We start from the raw sequence: 21,258 nt of genomic DNA on the forward strand, positions 1-21,258 counted from the left end.
ATGCAAAGGAGAAAGAACACACTTGTTGGTACTTGTTGGAACGCAAAGTTGATGGACTTAATGTTTGTCAAGGGAACGCAAGTACTGCGAGCGTACATAATGATTCTCAGGGGAACGCAAGCACTTTGCGAACGACAGCAATGATTCTCGGGGAATAAACACTTTTGTGAGCGAACGTAAAAGTTCCCAGGGGAACGCAAGCACTTTGCAAGTGAACGTAATGTTTCTCAGGGGAACGCAAACACTTTGCGAGCGAACGCAATGTTTCTCGGGGGAACGCAAACACTGCATGCGAGCATAATGTTTCACAGGGGAACACAAACACTTTGCAAGCGAATGTAATGTTTCTCGGGGGAACGCAAACACTGCACATGAGCATAATGTTTCACAGGGGAACGCAAACACTTTGCGAGCAAACGTAATGTTTCTCGGGGGAACGCAAACACTGCACGCGAGCGTAATTTTTCACAGGGGAACGCAAACACTGCGAGTGAACGTAAAGTTTCTCAGGGTGACGCAAACACTTTGCAAATGAGCGTAATGTTTCTCGGGGGAACTCAAACACTTTGCGAGTGTTTGCAGTAACATACATCAGGACACCAGTAGGTGGTGACTAATGAATCATTTTCAATTAACTGAATTGTCTTTCTCAAGTAACTGATTCAGTATGCATTCAGGGATGTTTTAAATTATTTGTTTATCTAGGTATTGTACTTTTTATTTTAAATAAATACATTAATATAATATCTAAAAACTATAAATATAAGTAATCAGAGATCCCTATAGATAGATAGATAGATAGATGGATGGATGGATGGATGGATGGATGGATGGATGGATGGATGGATGGATGGATGGATGGATGGATGGATGGATGGATGGATGGATGGATGGATGGATAGATAGATAGATAGATAGATAGATAGATAGATAGATAGATAGATAGATAGATAGATAGATAGATAGATAGATAGATAGATAGATAGATAGATGCACCACTGTTCTATTTGACTTAAGTTTAAGTGGATGAAATTCTGAAAAGGCGAGGTTTAAGTGCTTGTTGAAGTTTTATTAAGTGATGTGCTCAGACTGAGAATGCCTCAGCAAAGAATTTTTATTATTCCACTGGTGCGTCCATTTCAGGAGCAAATGTTTTGAAATGAAAAAGAATATACTAACAGATATTAAGGTCATGTTCCTACAAGATTTTCAGAATTATTCCTTTTGTCCCATTCTTACATTTACCCAAAAAAGGGGTCAGAGGAGAGGTACATTAACCAATTCATCAGTTATAAGCCAATTCACAGAGGTTTCTGGCTGACTTTTTTGGGAGGCATCAAGAATTTAACACATGCTGTCCAGTTTATGATTTCCATAGCAAAGCTTATACATCGTGATTCTTATTAATGCCTTCCTATCTGTCTTCCCCTACAAAATATAAAAGCACATAATAGCTAGCTTTTGCCCTTGTGGTATAGTTGTCTTTGTACCAACACTTCTGGGGAGTTTTGCGAATTCCCTGCACATTGTGCCTCTCTTTAAGCTGCTCAGCAGTGCTGTGTCATACAGGCTTGTATCCTGGCAGGAGATTTACAGCTGTCCTTATTAGCTGTTACGAACGGGAGATGAGCAGACCGGCACTCAGGTTCATCTCGCCGGTGAATTATTGATAGATCTTCGTCCGCTCAGACTGGAAGGAGGGACTGGTATGCCTGTCCAAGAATAGATGTGCTCTCTGAGTATTTTCAAGACCACAGACTGCCTCGCCAACCTTAGAGGAGTCTCCTCTGTTTGAATCCATCAATGTCAGAGTGAGACCGTCAGATTTGCTTACTCTGCCGAAAGGTCAGCATATGAATTTTCACGCTGGTTTATACTGGTTGGTGGATTAGCAAAGCCAAATGTTGCTGGATAAACTAGTAAAAAAAAAAGTCCTCTGGAAACACCAGACCAGCCAGATGAAAATTGTATTGCCCAGCACAGCAGACTTAAAGAAGTTTTGCGATATGCGTCATTTAGGTATCAACTTTTCCTTAAATGTTTGATATATTTATAGGAGATACAAGATTAGACACACCTTTCAGGTTGGTGAATAGCAAAGCTCATATTTGATGATGATTTAATAAGAAATGTTTGAGTTCATATTGAGATCTCTGTCTTTTGGTTAGTTATTCTGGCAAACCTAAGCACAATTTGATATATTTTGAGAATTTGTCTGCAATTTTAAAGGAACCATAGTGTAGGAAGGAACCATGCCCTATAACGTTCTGAGCAAGTGGTTTTAAGTGCATGCCGCAGGTGCACTTAGGGTGTGTCCAAATCCACTTTTGCTAGTTTAACGATGGAAAATCAAGGCGCATGGTCCAACTTTGCAGCTACGTCAACTTATTCTACTAACCCAAGCCCTAGCACCTAACCCTAACCTAACAGTACTAATACTTTAATGAGAGTAAGTTGACATTGTTGCAAAGTTACTTATAGTTAGTGGAATGTCTAAAGTAGACCACTGAAATAAAGTCTAATTATTTTTTGAGAAATATGAGACTTTCTCCTGGAATTGCTGCCTAGGAGAAACAAATGAGATGTTTTTTTTTATTGCTGGTGTCCTCTCTTTATTTTCTGACACCAGAATCTGAAATCCATGCACATCCTCTGTATGTCAAAGTATTTTTCCTTTTATACCTGAAAGAACTGTCTAAAGGTGGGAAGAGACAGGGAGAGTAGTAATATAGGGAGATGGGAAAACAAATGTATATCTTAACTCATAAAAAATCCCCAACAGCTGGAGAGCTGTACAAAAGGAGGTCATTCCTTGATCTAGATAAGACAATGTGCTGGCCTATTTGTTGGTAGTCTCTGGAGGTAGGGTGCATAACGGAGGAGTGAAGAAGAAAGGGAAAGAAGGGAAAAAATTCACCATCACTGATAAACTGTATTTTACCTGCTTTTTTGTGACCTGCAATTGTGAGACCTTCCTGTCTGTGCAGAAGATTTTGGTAAGACTTTATTTAACTACTTGCTTATTAGAATGCATATATTCCTGGGATATTGTACTTATAAAGCACATATGACCTTATTCTAGATCCCTTAACTAAACTACAAAAACAAACTTGCTATCACTTAATAAGAAGTAAATTAGGAGTTTGAGACATAAGTCGTAGTTAATAGTGAATGTGTTCCCAAACTAAAGTGTTACCAAGTCACCATTTATATTGTAATATTATTATAGAAAGTTATATTAAATTGCAATATTATTTTACTGTCTTTTCAGCATAAAAACATGTTTTAAAATCATTAAAAACTTTTGTAACTTTTGAGCAGTATACACAGCGAATATCATTCATAAAAATATATGAATGAGATGAATGTTTCCTCTTATATGAAGTTCTCAAATTAACCCAGTAATAAATGACAGTACTTTAGGATTGTTGGTAAATTTTCCACTAATGTAAAAGATGTGTGGCAGATGCTGAAGGCTTTCCGCTTGACTGTTGGAACACGGCTGCAGGGATTTTCTCTGGCACTGAGGTCAAGCACTGATGTTCCAAATCATCCCAAAGGTGTTCAGTCGGCTTCATGTCTGGGCTTTGTGCAGGCTCGTCAAGTTCTTCACACTCAGTAAACACATTTTACTAGTGCCATACTATGACAGTCAGTGCCACATGGAAATTCACTCGCCATTCTACTGGAAATGCTTGTCTAAGAAGATTTCATGGGTATATGTTTGATTTTAAAGCTACACTGTGTGATATTTTCCCCCATCTAGCGGTGTAAAGGTATATGCATGCAGTGAATAATAGTTTCTGTTTCTCTCAATTCTGATTTTGTTTTAACTCCTACGGTGGCCGATTTAGTCCAAGATTAACATGGCAATCCCCCTCTTCACATTCGACACGGTGTCATTGAGTGTTAAAACGCGAAAGGCGAAGCTTGATTTAACGGGTATGTCCCTCTTTGGCTAATGTACTTTCAAGATGGAGGGGCAACATGGCGACCGGCATTCGAACCCCTCACCCGTATGTATTTCCAATGGCATATTATAAACTTACAAGAATACTTTATTACTTGAAAGAAGTAAATATACACTAATGAGCACATATATTTTTGAAAGAACTAAGTGTTTTTAGCTAAGAATAAACTAAAAAAGTTACACATTGTAGCTTTAGGCTCCTGGTATGAATACAGCTGAAATAGCCTGAAATATGTGTTTGTACTTTTTATGCATGTATACAGGAAACCTCACTATTGTGTGTTTTTCGACCAGTTTCTCTCTTTTACAGTGTGTTCACCAAATTATCATTGCATTTGACACACGTCAGCTGTGTTAATTAGAAATATATTATTCATTGGGGTCCTCCTAGAGTCATTAATGAGATCCACAGTTTGTGGAAATGGATTATTTATATTCAATGTTTTGTCTACACCAATTAAACATCTCTTCCCCCAAGCTATCACAGCTTTTCAAAATAGTACCATCTATAACATGGCAGCGTGTTGTATTTTGTCTTTCTGCAAAACTTGCTCATGGCTCACTCCTTCTTGAGCATCGTGCATGGCTAGAATAATTAGAATGGCATCATGAATTAATGAAGCCCTCCCTATTTTTCTCCTTCATCCTCAAGGTCTCCACATCATGCGTTTTATCTTTTGAGGATGTGTTTTAAGACCCTTTTATGTGTGTGTGGGTGCACGCATGTATGTCCTACAAGGTTTAAAGATCATTTCGTATTTGAATTTTTGAACTGATTTTTTGACCTACGTGAAAATGTGTTAAACTTTACATGGGTTTGATTCTGGTTCAAGGATCAATATTTGAGTATAAAAGTGAATATATTACTCTAAATGGCTAATGGAAGATAACCTGGAATCATTGAAAACTTGTGCAAATACTCCTTCCAACTGTTTTCTTTCTGAGAAAAAAACAAAATGTTAGCACCACTCTCATTCCTCTTAAAACATGTTGACAGCAGTTTGTTGAAGGTGGGGGTTTGAGACCTGACAAAACAAAAGATTCATAGCGATGTGCAAAGGCTGAAAACCTTCAAAACTGTCCCGAAATTGCACTCTTTTCCCTGAAATGGTCTCTGTAAGAATGTCTAGATTGTCTTGCATCACACACTTAAAATCTCTCCAGAAGTCTCAAGTCTTAAATAGCTGCAAAACCTGTCGTTGTACTTTTATCCTGTCAAAAAAAAAAAAATAGCTTTTGTTGATTGCTGGCTTGAAGTCACAGAAGCACTCTGAAGTAATATTATTATGTGTGTATGTTTGCCTTGCAGAATTGCTATATTGGAGAGTGGAAGCCTTCGGATATCCAACGCCACCAAATCAGACGCCGGCACGTACACGTGTGTCGCCCGTAACCAGTTTGGTGAAGCCAGCAGCTCAGGGAACCTGCTTGTTAAAGGTATTTTTGCTTGAATTCAGTTATTTTGGAGATAATAGCCTTTATTCTGACATATATTGAATGGATTTTCCGGTTTTATAAACTTTTATAAATAAAGGTTCCGCCAGGATGTTTTCACAGCAATCCTATAAGGGGCTTTCATACCTGGTAGTATGAACTCATATAGGAACTCAGTTATAGGAACTAGCCACCAGGTCGGCCCTTCAACAATGAATTTTTCCCCTAGTGCCATTTTCCGGGTTTTCCTTGCACCACCAATAGGAACTCTGAGGGGATCCTGCCACTCAGGTTGTTGTTTTGGGACTTTTATTTTGATAGTGCTTAGAACGGCAGCCTGAGCACACAGTACTCCCATTCTCCATCTTCATACTTTTACGATCTGTTTAACAGTCCTATATCTAATATAAGCTAGAAACAGAGAAAGTGAAGGGTACACCCAAAAGGCATTCCTATAATTAAAATCATTCCCAGTTACAGCGGTGTGAACAAGCCAAAAAGCAATATTTATACCTATAGTTATAGGAACAATAAAAACATTCTTTTGATATGTTTTTGACCCCTATAGAAGATACGTTTTTGGTTCCTCAAAGAAACTTTCAGTGAACAGTGCTTAAAATAAAATTTAAAAGGTTGTAAAAAAGTGTGTAAAGAACATCTGAATAATCTAAAGAACCTTTTTCCACTATTATAACCTTTGTACAATGAAAAGGTTCCATGATGTTAAATGTTCTTTGTGGAACCATTAAAAGCCGATAAAGAACCTCTATTTTTAACTGTGTACAGACCATTCTGGGTCATGCATTCGCCCAAGTCGCATTACAACGTCTTTTCTGTATGCTTACCTGTATTATATCTAAGTAGAATATACCTTCCAAAGCTATCTGATCTTAGCCAAGTGGAATCCTTTTATTTCCTAATGAGATAAAGGAGTGTAGTGTCAGAATACCAGCATGGGGAACCCGGAGGGACCCTGATCACACTTGTGTTGAGTCACTGGAGCAGTGAGTTATTATGCTGTATTAAATATGAATGAGAGGTGTGTGTGTGGTGCAGAGCATGTTCACTTAGGAGTGTTCTAATGCTGGGGGGATTTTCAGGATGTAAGCACAACTCAGCGGAGGTCTCCATACCCTCTGCAACGTGTGTGTGTTTTACCTCCCCCATCGCTCTCTGTTCCTTTCTCTTGAGCAATATTTGGGCAGATTAGTTTTCTAAACAGCATGTAAGTTATGATTAATACACGGGCGCCTCTGATTTCATGTACAGATCAGTTGGAATTGGGATATTTTATGTTTTTATCAAGATGTCCAAGGTCGTGCAATTCAGATTTTTATTGAGAATGCTTGTGACAAATACATTACTGCGCTTTTTAAATCTTTGCTTGACAAATCCTTCAAAGGGTGAATTCTTCAGTTCTGAATTTTGCCAAGCCCTCAAGATAAGAGTGTGTTCTGTCCAGATGTGGACATTTACAGAAGGCATACCCATTGAAACCAACTGAAATAAATCACAAATTTGATTAATTATAATATTATTCATTAAGGTAATGAATCAAGGCTGCTTTGAGCAGTCTGAATTCTCCTTTTGACTTAATTCTCTTTTTAAATTGGATAGGATGCCAGCAGTACTTGAACCACCAACTGTTATTTGACCAAAAAGTTGGCAAAAAAATCATAATGAAGGTGAACCAGGCAGCACGACTTCAAAAATTAGCTTTAGTTACAGTATTTGGTGAAGGTCAAAATAAATGAGGAGAAGCACTGTGAAAAAAATAACATACCAAAATCACAGACATTCCTATCTAATCGGGATTAGATTTCTCAGAGGTCGCCCAAGGTAGCTAAAGAACACTTGAGTAATTTGTTCTGAGAGATAAAATGGCCGTAAAATAAAATTTAACCTAAACTCCTTAAGTTCATCTTAATTGGGCTTTTCTTTCATATTCATAGCTTTTTATATTCATACCTATCGTATTTGGCCACCACTCCACAACCCACTAGTATTGTGGCAGATCATACACATCATTTTAAATGTAGCTTTTAGCTTTCAATTCAGACTTGATGAAATAAAACCACCTTTAACCAGTCTTTTTACAGCACTGCTACCTAAAGCACTTGGTTTTCAACCAGTCTTTTAAATAGGTGTCTTCAACAGACATTCAGGAGCCTCATTTTAACATAATCCTGCAAAAAGCAAAACTGCATGTCTATAGAAAGCTCTGTATTTATCACCTCACATGTTCTTTTCGAAGCGAATAACTTCTCAAACTAAAGAAGTTTCTTTTGCCTTAAGTATGAGGTTTTAGTTCATTAACCTTTGTCAGGAATTGAAACCCTAAATCATTGCATGTCAAGAGGAGATCCATCAAAAACTCAATACATATTGAGTCCCCTTCATTTTATATTCGTATGTATTATGTTATCAACTTATTGACACGATGCAGGGGGAACGTGGTGTGAGTGAATGGTGTTTATAGATAGATGGACTGGGGCAGAAAACCTTAAACACGATTGATAGATAGATGCAATGAGGCTGGGCACTTTTCACTGGCCAAAGATGTCAAAAGAAGTCATATGCCACTATGTCAATGTCCATTTTCTTTCCATTGTCAGATGGATGTACACATGCTGCATCAGCAAAAAAAATCCATAATTATACCATACAGTCAAAATTACTGTAGACAACTTTAGAACAAAGCTAAAACCTTATGAATAAGTCATGCTATGTGTATAATGATTTCCCCCCAAAATATTTTCTCTTAAAAAAAATTTAAAAAAAAATTAAAAATAAAAATAAAAAAATAAAATAAAATAAAATAAAATTTAAAAAAATAAAATATATATATATATATATATATATATATATATATATATATATATATATATATATATATATATATATATATATATAAAAAGGGGTTTTGCATTTTAAATGCTGTCGATATATTGATGTTGTACGAGTTAGTATCTGCCCAAACAAAAAACGTATGTTTGTACGTTTGAACACCTGTGAATACTACTCTAATACTAATAGATCGCACAGTCCACACTTGACGTGTTTGTTCTAGTTTTAAAGTTTAATGCAGTTTTCTCTCCTAAAAAAAAAAGTCCGACATCAAAACACATCTGTTGTGACTGAGTGTGTTGTCATGTTTACTTAAAGGTCTTCAGATGCCAGCTCAACAGCGCTCTAATAAAGCACCTTGGAGGTAGTTCTCCTTTTAGTGGTTGCTATAGTGACCGCTTTGATTGTTTCATTTGCCCTTTTTTAAGATGCAAAGAAAAATGTATTTTGCGTGAGTCATATAATTATTCTTTAACATGGCTGATTCCTCTATATTTAGAGATTATCCATAAAGCTGCCTGGTGTAAATTGTGTCCATAGGGGAGAACAGTGAACACATTTCTCATTTTGTCATTTCTGTCACATTTCACACATCCATCCATCTATCGATCCATCTATCCGTCTATCTGCCTAATGTCTGTCTGTCTGTCATTTTAGTCACGTTTAATTGTAAGTGTTACAACTCACGTAGTCTGGTCAGAAATTATGTTCTATGTAGATGAAAAGCTTGCATAGATGTTTAATGTAGTTTAAGTTGCAATGACTTAAACATCCAAGTTGATTGTACTTAAAAATTTAAAGTAGCAACTTTTTTTACAGCAAAGTAATGCAAGTTAACTAATCAGATTACTTGTTTCTAGATTACAAATTCCGCCATGTAAATAGCGAATCCGGCTTGGAGCGAACGCAACTGGCTTTTAAAGGGAATGGGAGATGAGACTCTGATACACCCTACGTGCACTTGCGCTATGCGCTTCAGACCATGTGCTCAGATCATTAAAATAGGGCTCAATATATTAAAGCGTCTTTGGTGTTTCCATAGCCTAGCATCCTCATACTCAATTCTAGCCAGAATATGAGTCTGAAACTGCTCCATTGGGCTGTGATTATGGGGTGTGTTTCAACCGAACCAGGAAAGACCTCAATTGGATAGATCTACAACCAATCAGAGCAACGAAGCGACGCTATAGTTGTCAAATGTCAACAGAGCTCAACTGCACTGTGTTGCCAAGTCCGCGTTTTTTCCCGCGGGTTGTTTTCTATGCCTGCGGGTTTAAGTGACTATTATGTGATATATAGACCCATGAGTGCGAATTTTAGCAGGCAACCATGCCAAAATAACACACATTTTAACGAGAGTTAAATCCAGAGTAACAACAGGTATGATGTCATTGATAGGCGACGCACAGACACAGTCCGTGTCCTGGTTAAAATAGCTTTTTTCTCTGGATTTCAATGTGATTCTTAAAAAGATTTGTCACTAGAAAATGTTCAATTAGAGACTTGAATTTTTTTTGTTACAGTCTAAGCAAAGAGGACTTTTGGTGTGAAAGGGCCTTTACATTTGCCAAGAATAGAACTTAGTTAAGGCCAGCCCACAATTAGTTACCTTTTAAAGCAACACTTTTAAAAGCAACACTGATCATAATTAGTTAAAATACACCTTGGTACTGCCTATATTGTCTATCATAAATCAGATATTTGTTAATGCAGACAAATAGCTTGTTTTATCTGCTAGTTACTTGTAAAATCCTAATTTGTCTGTGTTCCCATAGGCTGGTTAATAATTTAGAAATGCATTACTTGCATTATAGATGACATATCTATATATATAGAGAAAGAGAGGGGAGAGAGAGAGAAGCTTAAACAGAGAGAGAGATGGATGAGTATCTTATAAGTCTTTTATGTTGAGTCCCCCCCCCCATGCTTTCATCGAAAGACCACATTTTTTTCACCAGTGCAAGTGTTGTACAGCCACGCAGTTTTTCACTTTCTAACACTGAAATATTTCATTAATAAAGAGTGGAGTCCTTTAATCTGGAGATATTTAATTTGAGAATGAAACTCCACAGATCATTTCACACCGTAAAGGTTGAAAAGCAGGCCTCATGATTATTATTATTATCCGTCTCTAAAAACAGAATTATCTTTTGAAAGGATGTTTTATTTCTCATTTGCAGGACTTGGATTTCACACTAAAGCAATAACCGCTCTTTCATCTCAAACTGAAGTAAAAAAAAGAGTCTAACGGGATGGTGATTGCCCTCGGCCTGCCTCATTACGTCGAGTCACCGTCTGCCTTGTGTGTGCTGTTTGTTCGTCGCGTCATCTCGCACCTTTTATTCCATTATTTCTCTTCATTAACGCAGTCCTCAAACATGTCCGCTCTGTCATTATTGATGACATTTATCCAGACACTTTGTAATGCGCCTGAGGATGGGGAGCAGCCCATTAAATTGGTTATCAATCAGCCTGCGGAGAAGGATGCATCTTTTTTCTATCTGGATGAATTGCACGATTATCTTCAGATTTATATTTCAGAGAGAGTGTCACGGGCATCTATTTGACACCCACCCTGAGCGCTTACTCTCGATTGCGTAGCTGCATCCTTGCTGACGTACAAATGTTCTCCTATATGATCTAGCACCTAACTGTCACTATCAATAAGGCACTGAGACTAAGACAGGGACATTTACATCTGCAATTTCATTTAGGAGTGGAAACCTGGTTTGCCTGTGTACATCAGCGTCTGCCGCAGCCCTTATGGGAGATGACAGTGGTTTATTTAAATTGACTGCGGTGATATGAGGGCTGAAAAATACCTGTCACATTAGATTCCCACTGGATAAGTTGCACGTAAACCCACCCAGCAAACAGCGGTTGGAAACCGAGCATTGTGTCAGCCCTGCTGATGTCCCAATCATCAGAACGCTGAGAGGATATTACCTAGATTAATTAGTCTTAATTAGAAATTAGTTTTGCTGGACAGAGATTAACTGAGGATCAAATCATGTGTTTGGATGTTGGACAATGATATCGGTGTTGGTGAGAGATCGTTCTCATAATGAGTTTCCTCGCATGCGACGTACACGATTATCCCATCAGCACCGTGTCGCTTATGGTTGCGGTGCACGCGCTGAAATACAATCATAAATATAATAGGATAAAAGACTGTTTACTTAAAACTGGTTGAATATATTTCTACTTGTGCTGCTACTACACTGTAAAATTTTTGTTGGTTTTTGTCGGTTTAACTTAAAAAAGTAAGTAACCTGGTTGCCTTAATTTTGAGTTTATTGAAATTAAAAATTTGAGTTGATACAATGAAGGAAATTTGTTTAATAAATAGAAACTCAAAATATTTTTGTATCTGAACCACATAAAAAAATCATAAAAATAGCACTATTTGGCATGTTTCACTGCGTCATCAGAAATAAAACACGCACAATTACCCAATATGCTTTCAAAATCTTTTAATAATATTTTAATAAAGGTTGTCGAATCTCAAAAAAATTTCATTGTATTAACTCAAAATTTTAAATTCAATGAACTTCAATGAAAAAAAAATTACAGTGTACTTATTCCTTTTGTTTTGAAGTGCTTTCATAATTAAAAAATATGTTTTTATATTTATTTTGCTTTCAGTTGTGTTCACTGGTTGCACATTAAGCATGTTATTTTCATGAAATGCTTTTATAATTGTGATTTGATGGAAGTGTACACCCAAGGCTCTTTTGAAAACAGACCAAAGCTATCACAGATTGCGCCCATATCCAAGAGGCTCTATTTCAATTATTACTTTGTGATGTTTCCGACCCGTGTTGTCTGAGTACGAGCTTCAAAAAAAAGGGGATTGCAAGATCCGAAAGGTTATCGCGGAGGGTGGAAACTCGATTGGAAGAGGTTGCAGTGGTCGCGCTTTTTGTCAGCTTTCTTTTGGTGCGATTTTGCCGAGGTATTGGAGTGGAGATAAGGAGCCTTGGTCATTTCTGAACTGCTTTTGGAGTGTGTATTGGAGAGACATGGAGAATGGGGGAAGATCTATAACAGATTTTAGTGTGGTATAGATTTTCTGTTGGTCAAGAATCTTAAGAATCACGTACCCTTAAACAATTTTTGTAGGTGCCATGGAATCATGCGAATGAAGACTTTACCTGATTCCGTTCTCTTCTTTTCTCTCCGTTGTTTTCTATAAATAAAAATGCATATCTCTGTTTCACTGTAAAAACACAAGTTGCATTCCTTTTTCAGTTTAGAAGTTAATTCATATGCATTACTATATGGACTGTCATTTGTCTCTCCAGTGATGTAGTTTGTCCTGTTTTGTGTCTTTTGAGTTTTGTTATTCCTTCTGTGGTTTTAATGGTGGCTTAGAGTTTTTCATAAAACACAGTGAATGAATGGAAAACATTTCCTTTTAGCTGTATCTAGTTTTACTCGACGTCAGTGCTGCATGACAAAGTTTTGAGTTTGCTTCAGTTCACTTTTTTATTGTAGATAAACATACTTCCTACTTCAAAATTGTTTAATATAATTTAATATTTGTATTGCTCATTACGAATTTGACAGAATTAGACTGTCTAAACCACCCTTGCTGAGGGATTTTTTGCATATGGATGTTCCTGTTATGTTATGCAGTTGTGTTTTTGCAATTACATTCATTTATGTTATACAAAAAACAATAATATTGATTATACATTATTATTTTTATTATTATAAATTGTAGTATTTATCATAGTTTTATATAATATAGTGTATGTAATTAATTGTCAGAGCTTTTTGTAAACGTTATAGGTGTAACACAATAAGAATGATCTATATAATGACTAAATATATGAGAATATGTTCTCTATAAAGATCAGTAGTCACAGGTGTTATTTGCTAATAATTTGACCTTGTTTGAATTAGATTTTTTGACACTAGCCTGGGCAGGCGCCTGTCGCACAGATCTGCACATTGGCTTTGCTCAATTGCTTTTGTGCCAGATCATTGTGAGCCTCCCAGAACACTTGACCCGTATGAGACTGCAATATTCAAGTAGAAATATCAGAGACAGAAGAATAACATGTTGTGTGGCTCTGCATTGTTTCCACAGACCATTTAACCATGTCTGGTCATTGTGCAGTAGTGTTTTTCTTTCTGTCACTGTTAAGCAGGATGTTAGCTATATGGATAGAGCTGCATTATTTCAAAAGTGTGAACGCACTTTTGAGGTCATTGATGTTTCTCTTAAAAGCTCCTGCAGGATGGGATCCGTCTGAAAGCTTCCACAGATTGCCACTGTTAACGTATACGGTCTCGTCTTCTCTTGACAGCTTTAATGACAGACAGTAACAGTAACAAGGTATTATGCAAGAAGGATATCACTCAGGTTATGCCGACGAGAGCTTGAGGGCGTCAGGTCTTTTAAACGAGGTTATCTATGCAATCTGTCACAAATGATGACGGAGCAGGGTAATAAGAGGCATTTTATCCAGTTCTACAACCCCGACAGTAAGACAGCATTGTCAGCTTCGCCTTGAATTAATTTTTTCCGGTTTCACTTCAGAGATTTTTCTGCCACCGTTCCGGGCAAATCTGCAGATCAGCGCAACCACACATTCCCCCTACACCCTAGCATTTCATTCATTACAGCTACAATAGGAGGTATTAATAGCTTCTCGTTGACTTGCAATGGTAATATTTCACCTGTTCAGTTTAGTCTGGTGCTTAAGTATAGACCGTAGAGGAATCCGCATTGTTTGGAGACCCCAAGCCACTTCCGTGGCGGAGAACAAAGGGAGCCGTGGGACGCCCGTCTACTATGAGAGACGGCAAACAATAACACAAGAACGCTGCACGGAGAACAGGATGAAAGTGGCGAAGGTATCGGGGATGGGGGGAAAAAAGGTACATTATTCAACTGATCCTCCAACAAGTGCTGTTCCTACAGGAGAAGAGCAAGCAACATGCTCTCTTCTGGGCTTCAAGGCACTGCTGTTGAATTCTGAATTAAATTGCCAGACTAAGAGATGACAGTAGAATACCAGGCAGTACCGTATTGTCATCCCATTGTGTGAATCTGACAGACAGTCGGAGAGGGATCTCATCCAAACGATAAAAGAAGCGAGCCTCATCCGACGGCCCCTCATTGTGTTCCGCACAAAACCCATAGCAATGCACCTGTTAGCTTTGCCTTTCCAGTTTGATATCAGTCGAGATGGGAAAGGTTGTTTCATGTGTCGGAGACCTGTAATTCCAGAATCGAATCCTCACACACAGATTGGAGCTTGTGCCGACTGCTTTCTGCATAAATTTGCACTCGGCTGGGGTATCGTTCACAGTGCTTAATTTAGTCTGATGGACGTTTCTGCGGAACACACACAGCGCCCTCATGAGGCGCAAAAGTGATCAGCAGCGGATTTTTCTCACATGCACCTGTTCTACACAAGGCTGTGCTCTGAAAGTGGAGGAGCAGGCATGTTTGTCGTGAAATGGCACCAGTCCCTGCTCGAACTGAACTGACTTGGAAAGAAAGCGAGCTCGGGAGCTCGGTGCCGGGACTGGTGGCGTGTTATCTGTTAGGCAGTAGTGCATTCTGGGAGAGCAGATGGGACTTTAGGGGCTTAGCAGAGATCAGACAGTGACACATGGTGGAGCTCAGGAATCGTTCATGGGTTATTCACCTCTCCGTCCACCCTAGATATTGGCCTGTTAGTTGTTTGTCAACTTTCATGGAGCTCTGAGCTCTGGAATCTTCTTTTGACATTTGAGCAATGTTCAAAGAAAAAAGTTGCTGATTAATTGAATTAATCATAATTAACATTTCTTTGAAAATGTAACACATTTAGATAATTGAAATACATTTCTATGGCGGTAAAATAAATAAAGAAAATGTTTGAAAGAATTATCTAATGCTCACCAAGGCTGCATTTGATCAAAAATACAGTAAAACAGTAATTTTGGCTGTTGTAATATATTTGAAAATGTATTAATGTATTCCTGTAAAATTTCAGCATCATTACTCCTTACGTCTTCATTGTCAAATCATCTTTAAAGCCCCACTTGGCTACTTTTGCTCTCGGGGTCCCCCTACAGTTTGGAAAAAATAATGTCCTCAACTACTGTCGTAAGCTCAGTCATCCTACAACAGGGGATGCCATCGCGCGTGCATTTGTTGACATGACAACCCTGATAGCCCTGAACTAGTGATGCGCGGTTCGTCTCATAACCCGCGGACCCCGTATGTCTATTTAATGGTCGCGGGTGCGCGGCGTGTTGTAAAAATATATACAGTGGTGCGGTGCGGGCCAAATAACTTCATAAAAGCGTCCCGCGGGTCGATGCAGCACTAACAGTTCCCCTGAACAGTTCTTCTGGCGGCGCGTGTGAAATGTCTTCATCCCAGGTAACGTTACAGTCCGTGGCATATGTTTCTGCATGTCATATGAATATAATTTCATGGGTTTTATTTTTTTCAAACGCCAAATAATCACGATGCTCACGTTTACAAGCCAGCGTCATTATAGTAGTCTATTGGTTACCGTTTTACAGAATCTATATGATACTTCAGTTCAGTGTTTGAGTGGTAGCTCACCGTAACAAGCATGACAGCATCAGTCGGGCACGCCTCCTTCAGCTCACGCCGACGAGCAAACGCTGGTCACATTTTGATCCTCGTCCTGCGTTTAATCCCATCACTTTTTCATTTCCTCTTATTGCTTTCCTCCAACAAAACCTTTTCTTTCTTATTTGTCTGTGCTGCTTCGGACATGACTATATTATCCGACGAACAAAGTTGGGCTCGCACGTCCGAATGTAAGGAAGTGTGTGTGTTGGTGGAAGTGACGTATATGCCGTAAAGCAGTCAAATTTTGTAGTTCTTTTCTTTTTCTCGGGTTACTACCCGAAACCCGAAGTTTAAAAGTAAGATTAAAAACGATACAGACCCCATCAGGCTATGGCAGACGTGTCATTCAACCTATTGTAAGTCGATTTATCATCACAAGAGTCTTAAAAAATATATTATGAAGGTTGAAAAGTTACCTAGTGCTGCTTTAAATCGTTGATTTGCTTAGGAAACATTTCTTATTATCATCAATGCTGAAAACACTTGTGCGGCTTAATATTTTTGTTATGAATAAAAGGTTCTTAAAAACAGCATTTATTTCAAATAGAAATCTTTTTTCACATTATAAATGTCTTGGGATGTGCCAAAACACTTGGCCCACAGGACGAGACACGAGATTGGGTTCACGAGAACAAGACAAGCACTTTGCACAGTAGTTTTAAGAAATGACAAAATTCATGAAAATAGTCTGTGGGTTCATTTTAAAATTATCTTATCATCTTGTAATAAATTAATTTTAGTTCTATTTTCTGAGTATGGATTTTCAAATGCATTAAAAGACAATAATATATATGAGAGCTGTAAAAAAGGTTTTACCACAAACTCAACTGACTGTCTTCTCCCCTGCATGATTTCACACAAGTCTCTTCAGACCTTACTGTACATGAATTATGAGCGTCCAGAACTTCTCACCGAGGCGTCGGGACCTCCTAATTCAACTCCTTACATAGAAATAAAAACAGTATAAATAAAACATTTAATTAACAGTTTTTCTTAGTAAGTGCAAACTGTAATGGTGGTTTACCCACATTTTTAATTGTTCGGGTTGCGTGCCAGACAGTTTAAATAAGTGCAACTATAATCAAAGTATTCTCTCAATATTCAAAGTGCAAGCAGAGACCAGAGCTAAGAGGTGGTTAAAACTACACAGCCCAGCCTAAGATAGCTTTGATATTTGGAGACGGGCTATTGTATGTCGCCTAATTTGCGCAAATCAGGGAGTAGCGTTTACTTTTGCTTTCAATTCGCAATCACACGTACTCTGTGTATAGGAAGCATCCGGGCTGAAACGCACATTCTACAAGATAAGTCAGTTATCAGACACTCTATCAGACTCTGTTGCGCACAAATCTTTCGCCATGGTCCTGTCAATCATCTCACCTTCATCTTGTCACGTTATCATAAAAATTGTGATTCCTGCTGCAGCTCAGAAGAAGTCACGAATCTCGTCACACCCCTTTAAATGTCTTTACTGTTACTTTTGACCAATTGAATGCACCCTTGCAAAATAAAAGCATTAATTTCTTAAAGAAAAAAAATCTAAACTTGCATTTCTACACATAACAAAAAGAGAAGTTAATAGTTTTATTTACTTTTTGAAATGTATTTATGTGTATGCATTATTAATTTTTTTCCAGAGCCAACGATCATTACAACCGCCCCCAACACGCTGGACGTAACCGTCGGCGAGAGCATCATTCTTCCCTGCCAGGTATCCTACGACGCCTCCCTGGAGCTCAAGTTCACATGGTTCTTCAACGAGCAGCTCATCCACTTCGGCAGCCATGGAGGATACTTTGAAAAAGTTGGCGGAGTAAGAACAAAATTATAACAAATAGAAACAGATGAAAAGAAACAGAGGATTATTTATGAATATCACAGCCAAAGGTTTCTGATAATACTGGGATTACCACGATAAAGTGTGTAGTGTGTAGTTTTTAGCTGTTATGTTATATCATGTGAAGTGACCATACTTATGAAGAATAAAATAGCATTAGACATTTTCAGTTTTCTTTTATTTAAATGCCACTATAAACTTTAATAAACATCACATCATATATTAATATTATTTTATTATTGATAAAAACTGAATATCAGGTTTGCCTTCTCAAAAAAAAAAGGATATTAGCTCTTTTCCAAAGCTACGTGATTCTGCATTGCTGTCTGCTGTTACCTTCAAAGTCATATATTTTAAAATATAGCATATAGTCATCATAAATCACATAAGTCACAATAAAGCATAAGCATGCTGCCTACTTTTTAGAACATGCTTTGCGTGTCGCCTAAGGAGGAGTTTTTTTTATATATAGTACCTTTTTTAAAAATGTAAAAGATCTAATGCTGTCTCTACTAGCTGGACACTTCACATACATGTATGCAAATGTATTTAAACTGTAATTAGTTACATATTGTATTTTAGGTATTCATATCGAGTACTTTCAACTGAATTGCTGGGAAAGAAAATCACATTAATTCTTTCATTAAATTCCACAGTTTTGAGTTTGTGAATTTATGATAAGAGATTTTCCCATTATATGTGGTGGCACTGACAACCGTTCTGTATTAATCTAGAGTATAATTAAGCTTCCCACTCAGTGATATGAATTACAGCACTTGTACAGTCACATGCGTTTCTTTTCATTAAAAGTTCATGATATTTTTTTTTTCTTTCCTTTGGGGTGAGGGGCTGATCCTTTTTCTCCTCATCTAGTTCATCGTGTCATCCGTGGAGGCGCCCCGTCTCCAAAGAAACAAGCAATAGATGGTGATAGAACTTTTAGATGGTGCTCTATTTTAAGAGCAAAACTGCCACTCTTATATTATTTTGCGTGATTACTATGATTTAATATGAGTGAGGAATCTTAACAGCAGCACTTTGAGTGAAGAATGTGGGGAAAGTATATACCCTGGATAAGGAAAAATTGTAAAGTTATTAATTCTACACACCCGACATTTGCTTAAACTGGTTATGAACAGCATTTTATATATATATATATATATATATAGGCTATATAATATTCTCTGAGGTCCACTTAAAATGCTATTTTCTATCCTGTTTTGGAGACTCTTTTTTGAAAAATCTGTCTTGCCACATTCAGGACTTGGAGTCAAATGCCCATGATTGTGTTAACAGTTTGCATATTAAAACCCTTTTAAACATCTCTCCCATTACACTTGTGAAATTGTTTTTAAAAACTTCCGATGTTGGCTTAGATTAAAACAGTCAAAACAAAAGCAGTGTTTGCTTCTGAATACACATTAATCCCATAAAAGTTGGGTATTTGAAAACATCAAATACTGATGAGCTGATGTGGCTTCTTACACAAAATAAGGTACACAACATATTATTTCATAGTATTCTATACTGTGATAAAGGCTATGTCGATTAGCATCATTTATCATGAAAATACCTGAGAAGGCTTGAAGAACTCAGATAAACCATATATTGTTGTAGTCGTGTGTTTAATAGTCATGTTTAACCAAAGCGTTTCAATCTTCTGTTTATTCAGCTAAAGGATAGTATGATGCCAATAGGTATTTACTATAGACTGTTAAAAAAAATGGACGTAGTGTCCATGACGTCACCCATAGGATATCCGATAAGCCGTTCTGATATGGCAAGCCGTTTTAGCATTAAATAAACCTTCCCATACTAGTCATAAATCTCCTCTACAATTTTGTCTAGTCATTATTGCAATTAAGGTATCTACAATGTGATTGTGACTAGTCATAATATACATTCAAGATATCTATAATGCTATTTTTACTAGTCATATTCTTCCATTGACTTCCATTGGAAAATATTTCCGGATACCTTCCATTGAGTTTTGACTAGTAGAAATTGTAATTAAAGATATCTCGAATCAGATTTCTTACTAGTGCAATTATAATTGCAGATATCTCTAATTGTCATTCTGACTAGTCAAATTATAATTATCACTAGTCAAAATACAATTGTTACTATCTTTAAATATATTTATAGATAGTCAGACAAAGGTTTAAATGCTAAAATGGCTTGCGATAAGACGAGCTGGCGTTGCCATCTTGAGAGCGAGTCATCACAACTGCTATTCAATGCAAAACAACCTCCTTTATTTTGGTATTTTTGTAGCTATTTCAGAGCAAAAAGTGTCCCCCTAGACAAAAATAGTTTTTGTTTGACCTACATGTTTTTGCTAGCCTGACAAGCCAGACCCACATCAAGATGTTTGGTCTGGAAACTCACCATTGACACTCAATCCGAGGGGCGGATAAACGGTTGTCTTTCAGACTCCCTCTGCATAGCGTGCACGCAATCGGATAGCGCTACAACCAGCCAGAGCTAGTTGAAAGATTAAACCTTCGTCGTATCCAGTCGGCAAAACTCAGAACACATCTTCCCTTTTTAAGAATGACTTCAGTGCCGTTCTTTGTTCTTTTCTCAGAGAAAAGCTTAACTCCAAGTCTTCCAGAGTCGCGGTCAAAGCTGATTCGAAAGGCCGCCGTTCGCCAGTTTCTGTGTTTACTAGAAGTACGCAAACGCAACTCGGCCGTCATTATGTTAAGCCCTGCCCACCGACTCTTTACACGATGTGATTGGCCCGACCAGATTTTTGCGTTTACAGCTTAGAACTGTATTGAGAGTTGCTAGACGACACTCGCGGGCAGATTAGATTTGCTGCCGCTAGGGTGCGACTAGATTTCTAGGCTATGTTTTTGCATGACATTTAAGGCAATAATATGTAAGGTAGGGAGGGAAAAAAAACTTTTAATATTATGTCTTCAAAGTCTTCATAGTAGTTTGTCAACAGCTATGCAGAAAGGATTATATGTACTATAATGTTCGTACGCATAAATTCAATTTAAACCGAGCCTAATTTAAAATATATAAATAGAATTTAATATAGGATATATTTCTCTACCCAATCTTTAACTCCTTACCATATATTTGATCTTTCTGTTTTAGCAGCACTCGGCAGGTGACATCATGATCCGGAACATTCAGCTGAGGCATGCTGGGAAGTACACGTGTGCTGTACAGACTAAGGTGGACAGCAGCTCCATTGCAACTGACCTGATTGTTAGAGGTGAGAATGCTGTGAAACCCGTATAACACTTGCATGTGGTATATGTATGATAGATAGATAGATAGATAGATAGATAGATAGATAGATAGATAGATAGATAGATAGATAGATAGATAGATAGATAGATAGATAGATAGATAGATAGATAGATAGATAGATAGATAGATAGATAGATAGATAGATAGATAGATAGATAGATAGATAGATAGATAGATAAAACAATCCCTTGAAGCATTGTAGTTATTTACCAAATGGAGGAAAGATGTGCTGGTTTTCTTGCAATAGCAACAAAAAAAAATTGCCCATAAAAATGAAACATAATCTAATTAGAA

The 21,258-nt window shown here is 37.5% G+C and overlaps 1 protein-coding gene across 4 annotated transcripts in view; it reads left to right on the top strand.

Annotated features, from left to right (window-relative positions):
* Positions 1-21,258, top strand: part of cntn4 (contactin 4) — a 204,572-nt gene that overhangs the window by 168,560 nt on the left and 14,754 nt on the right. For 3 of the 4 annotated variants that reach the window (XM_067460243.1, XM_067460242.1, XM_067460245.1), the window contains 3 exons: positions 5,280-5,407; positions 17,498-17,673; positions 20,806-20,926. In XM_067460243.1, the coding sequence (XP_067316344.1) occupies positions 5,280-5,407; positions 17,498-17,673; positions 20,806-20,926 (425 nt within the window). The remainder of the gene's footprint in view (positions 1-5,279; positions 5,408-17,497; positions 17,674-20,805; positions 20,927-21,258) is intronic. The other variant, XM_067460244.1, reaches the window with a different exon arrangement.

Source organism: Pseudorasbora parva, chromosome 12 (assembly GCF_024679245.1).
Source record: "Pseudorasbora parva isolate DD20220531a chromosome 12, ASM2467924v1, whole genome shotgun sequence".
Lineage (NCBI taxonomy): Eukaryota > Metazoa > Chordata > Actinopteri > Cypriniformes > Gobionidae > Pseudorasbora > Pseudorasbora parva.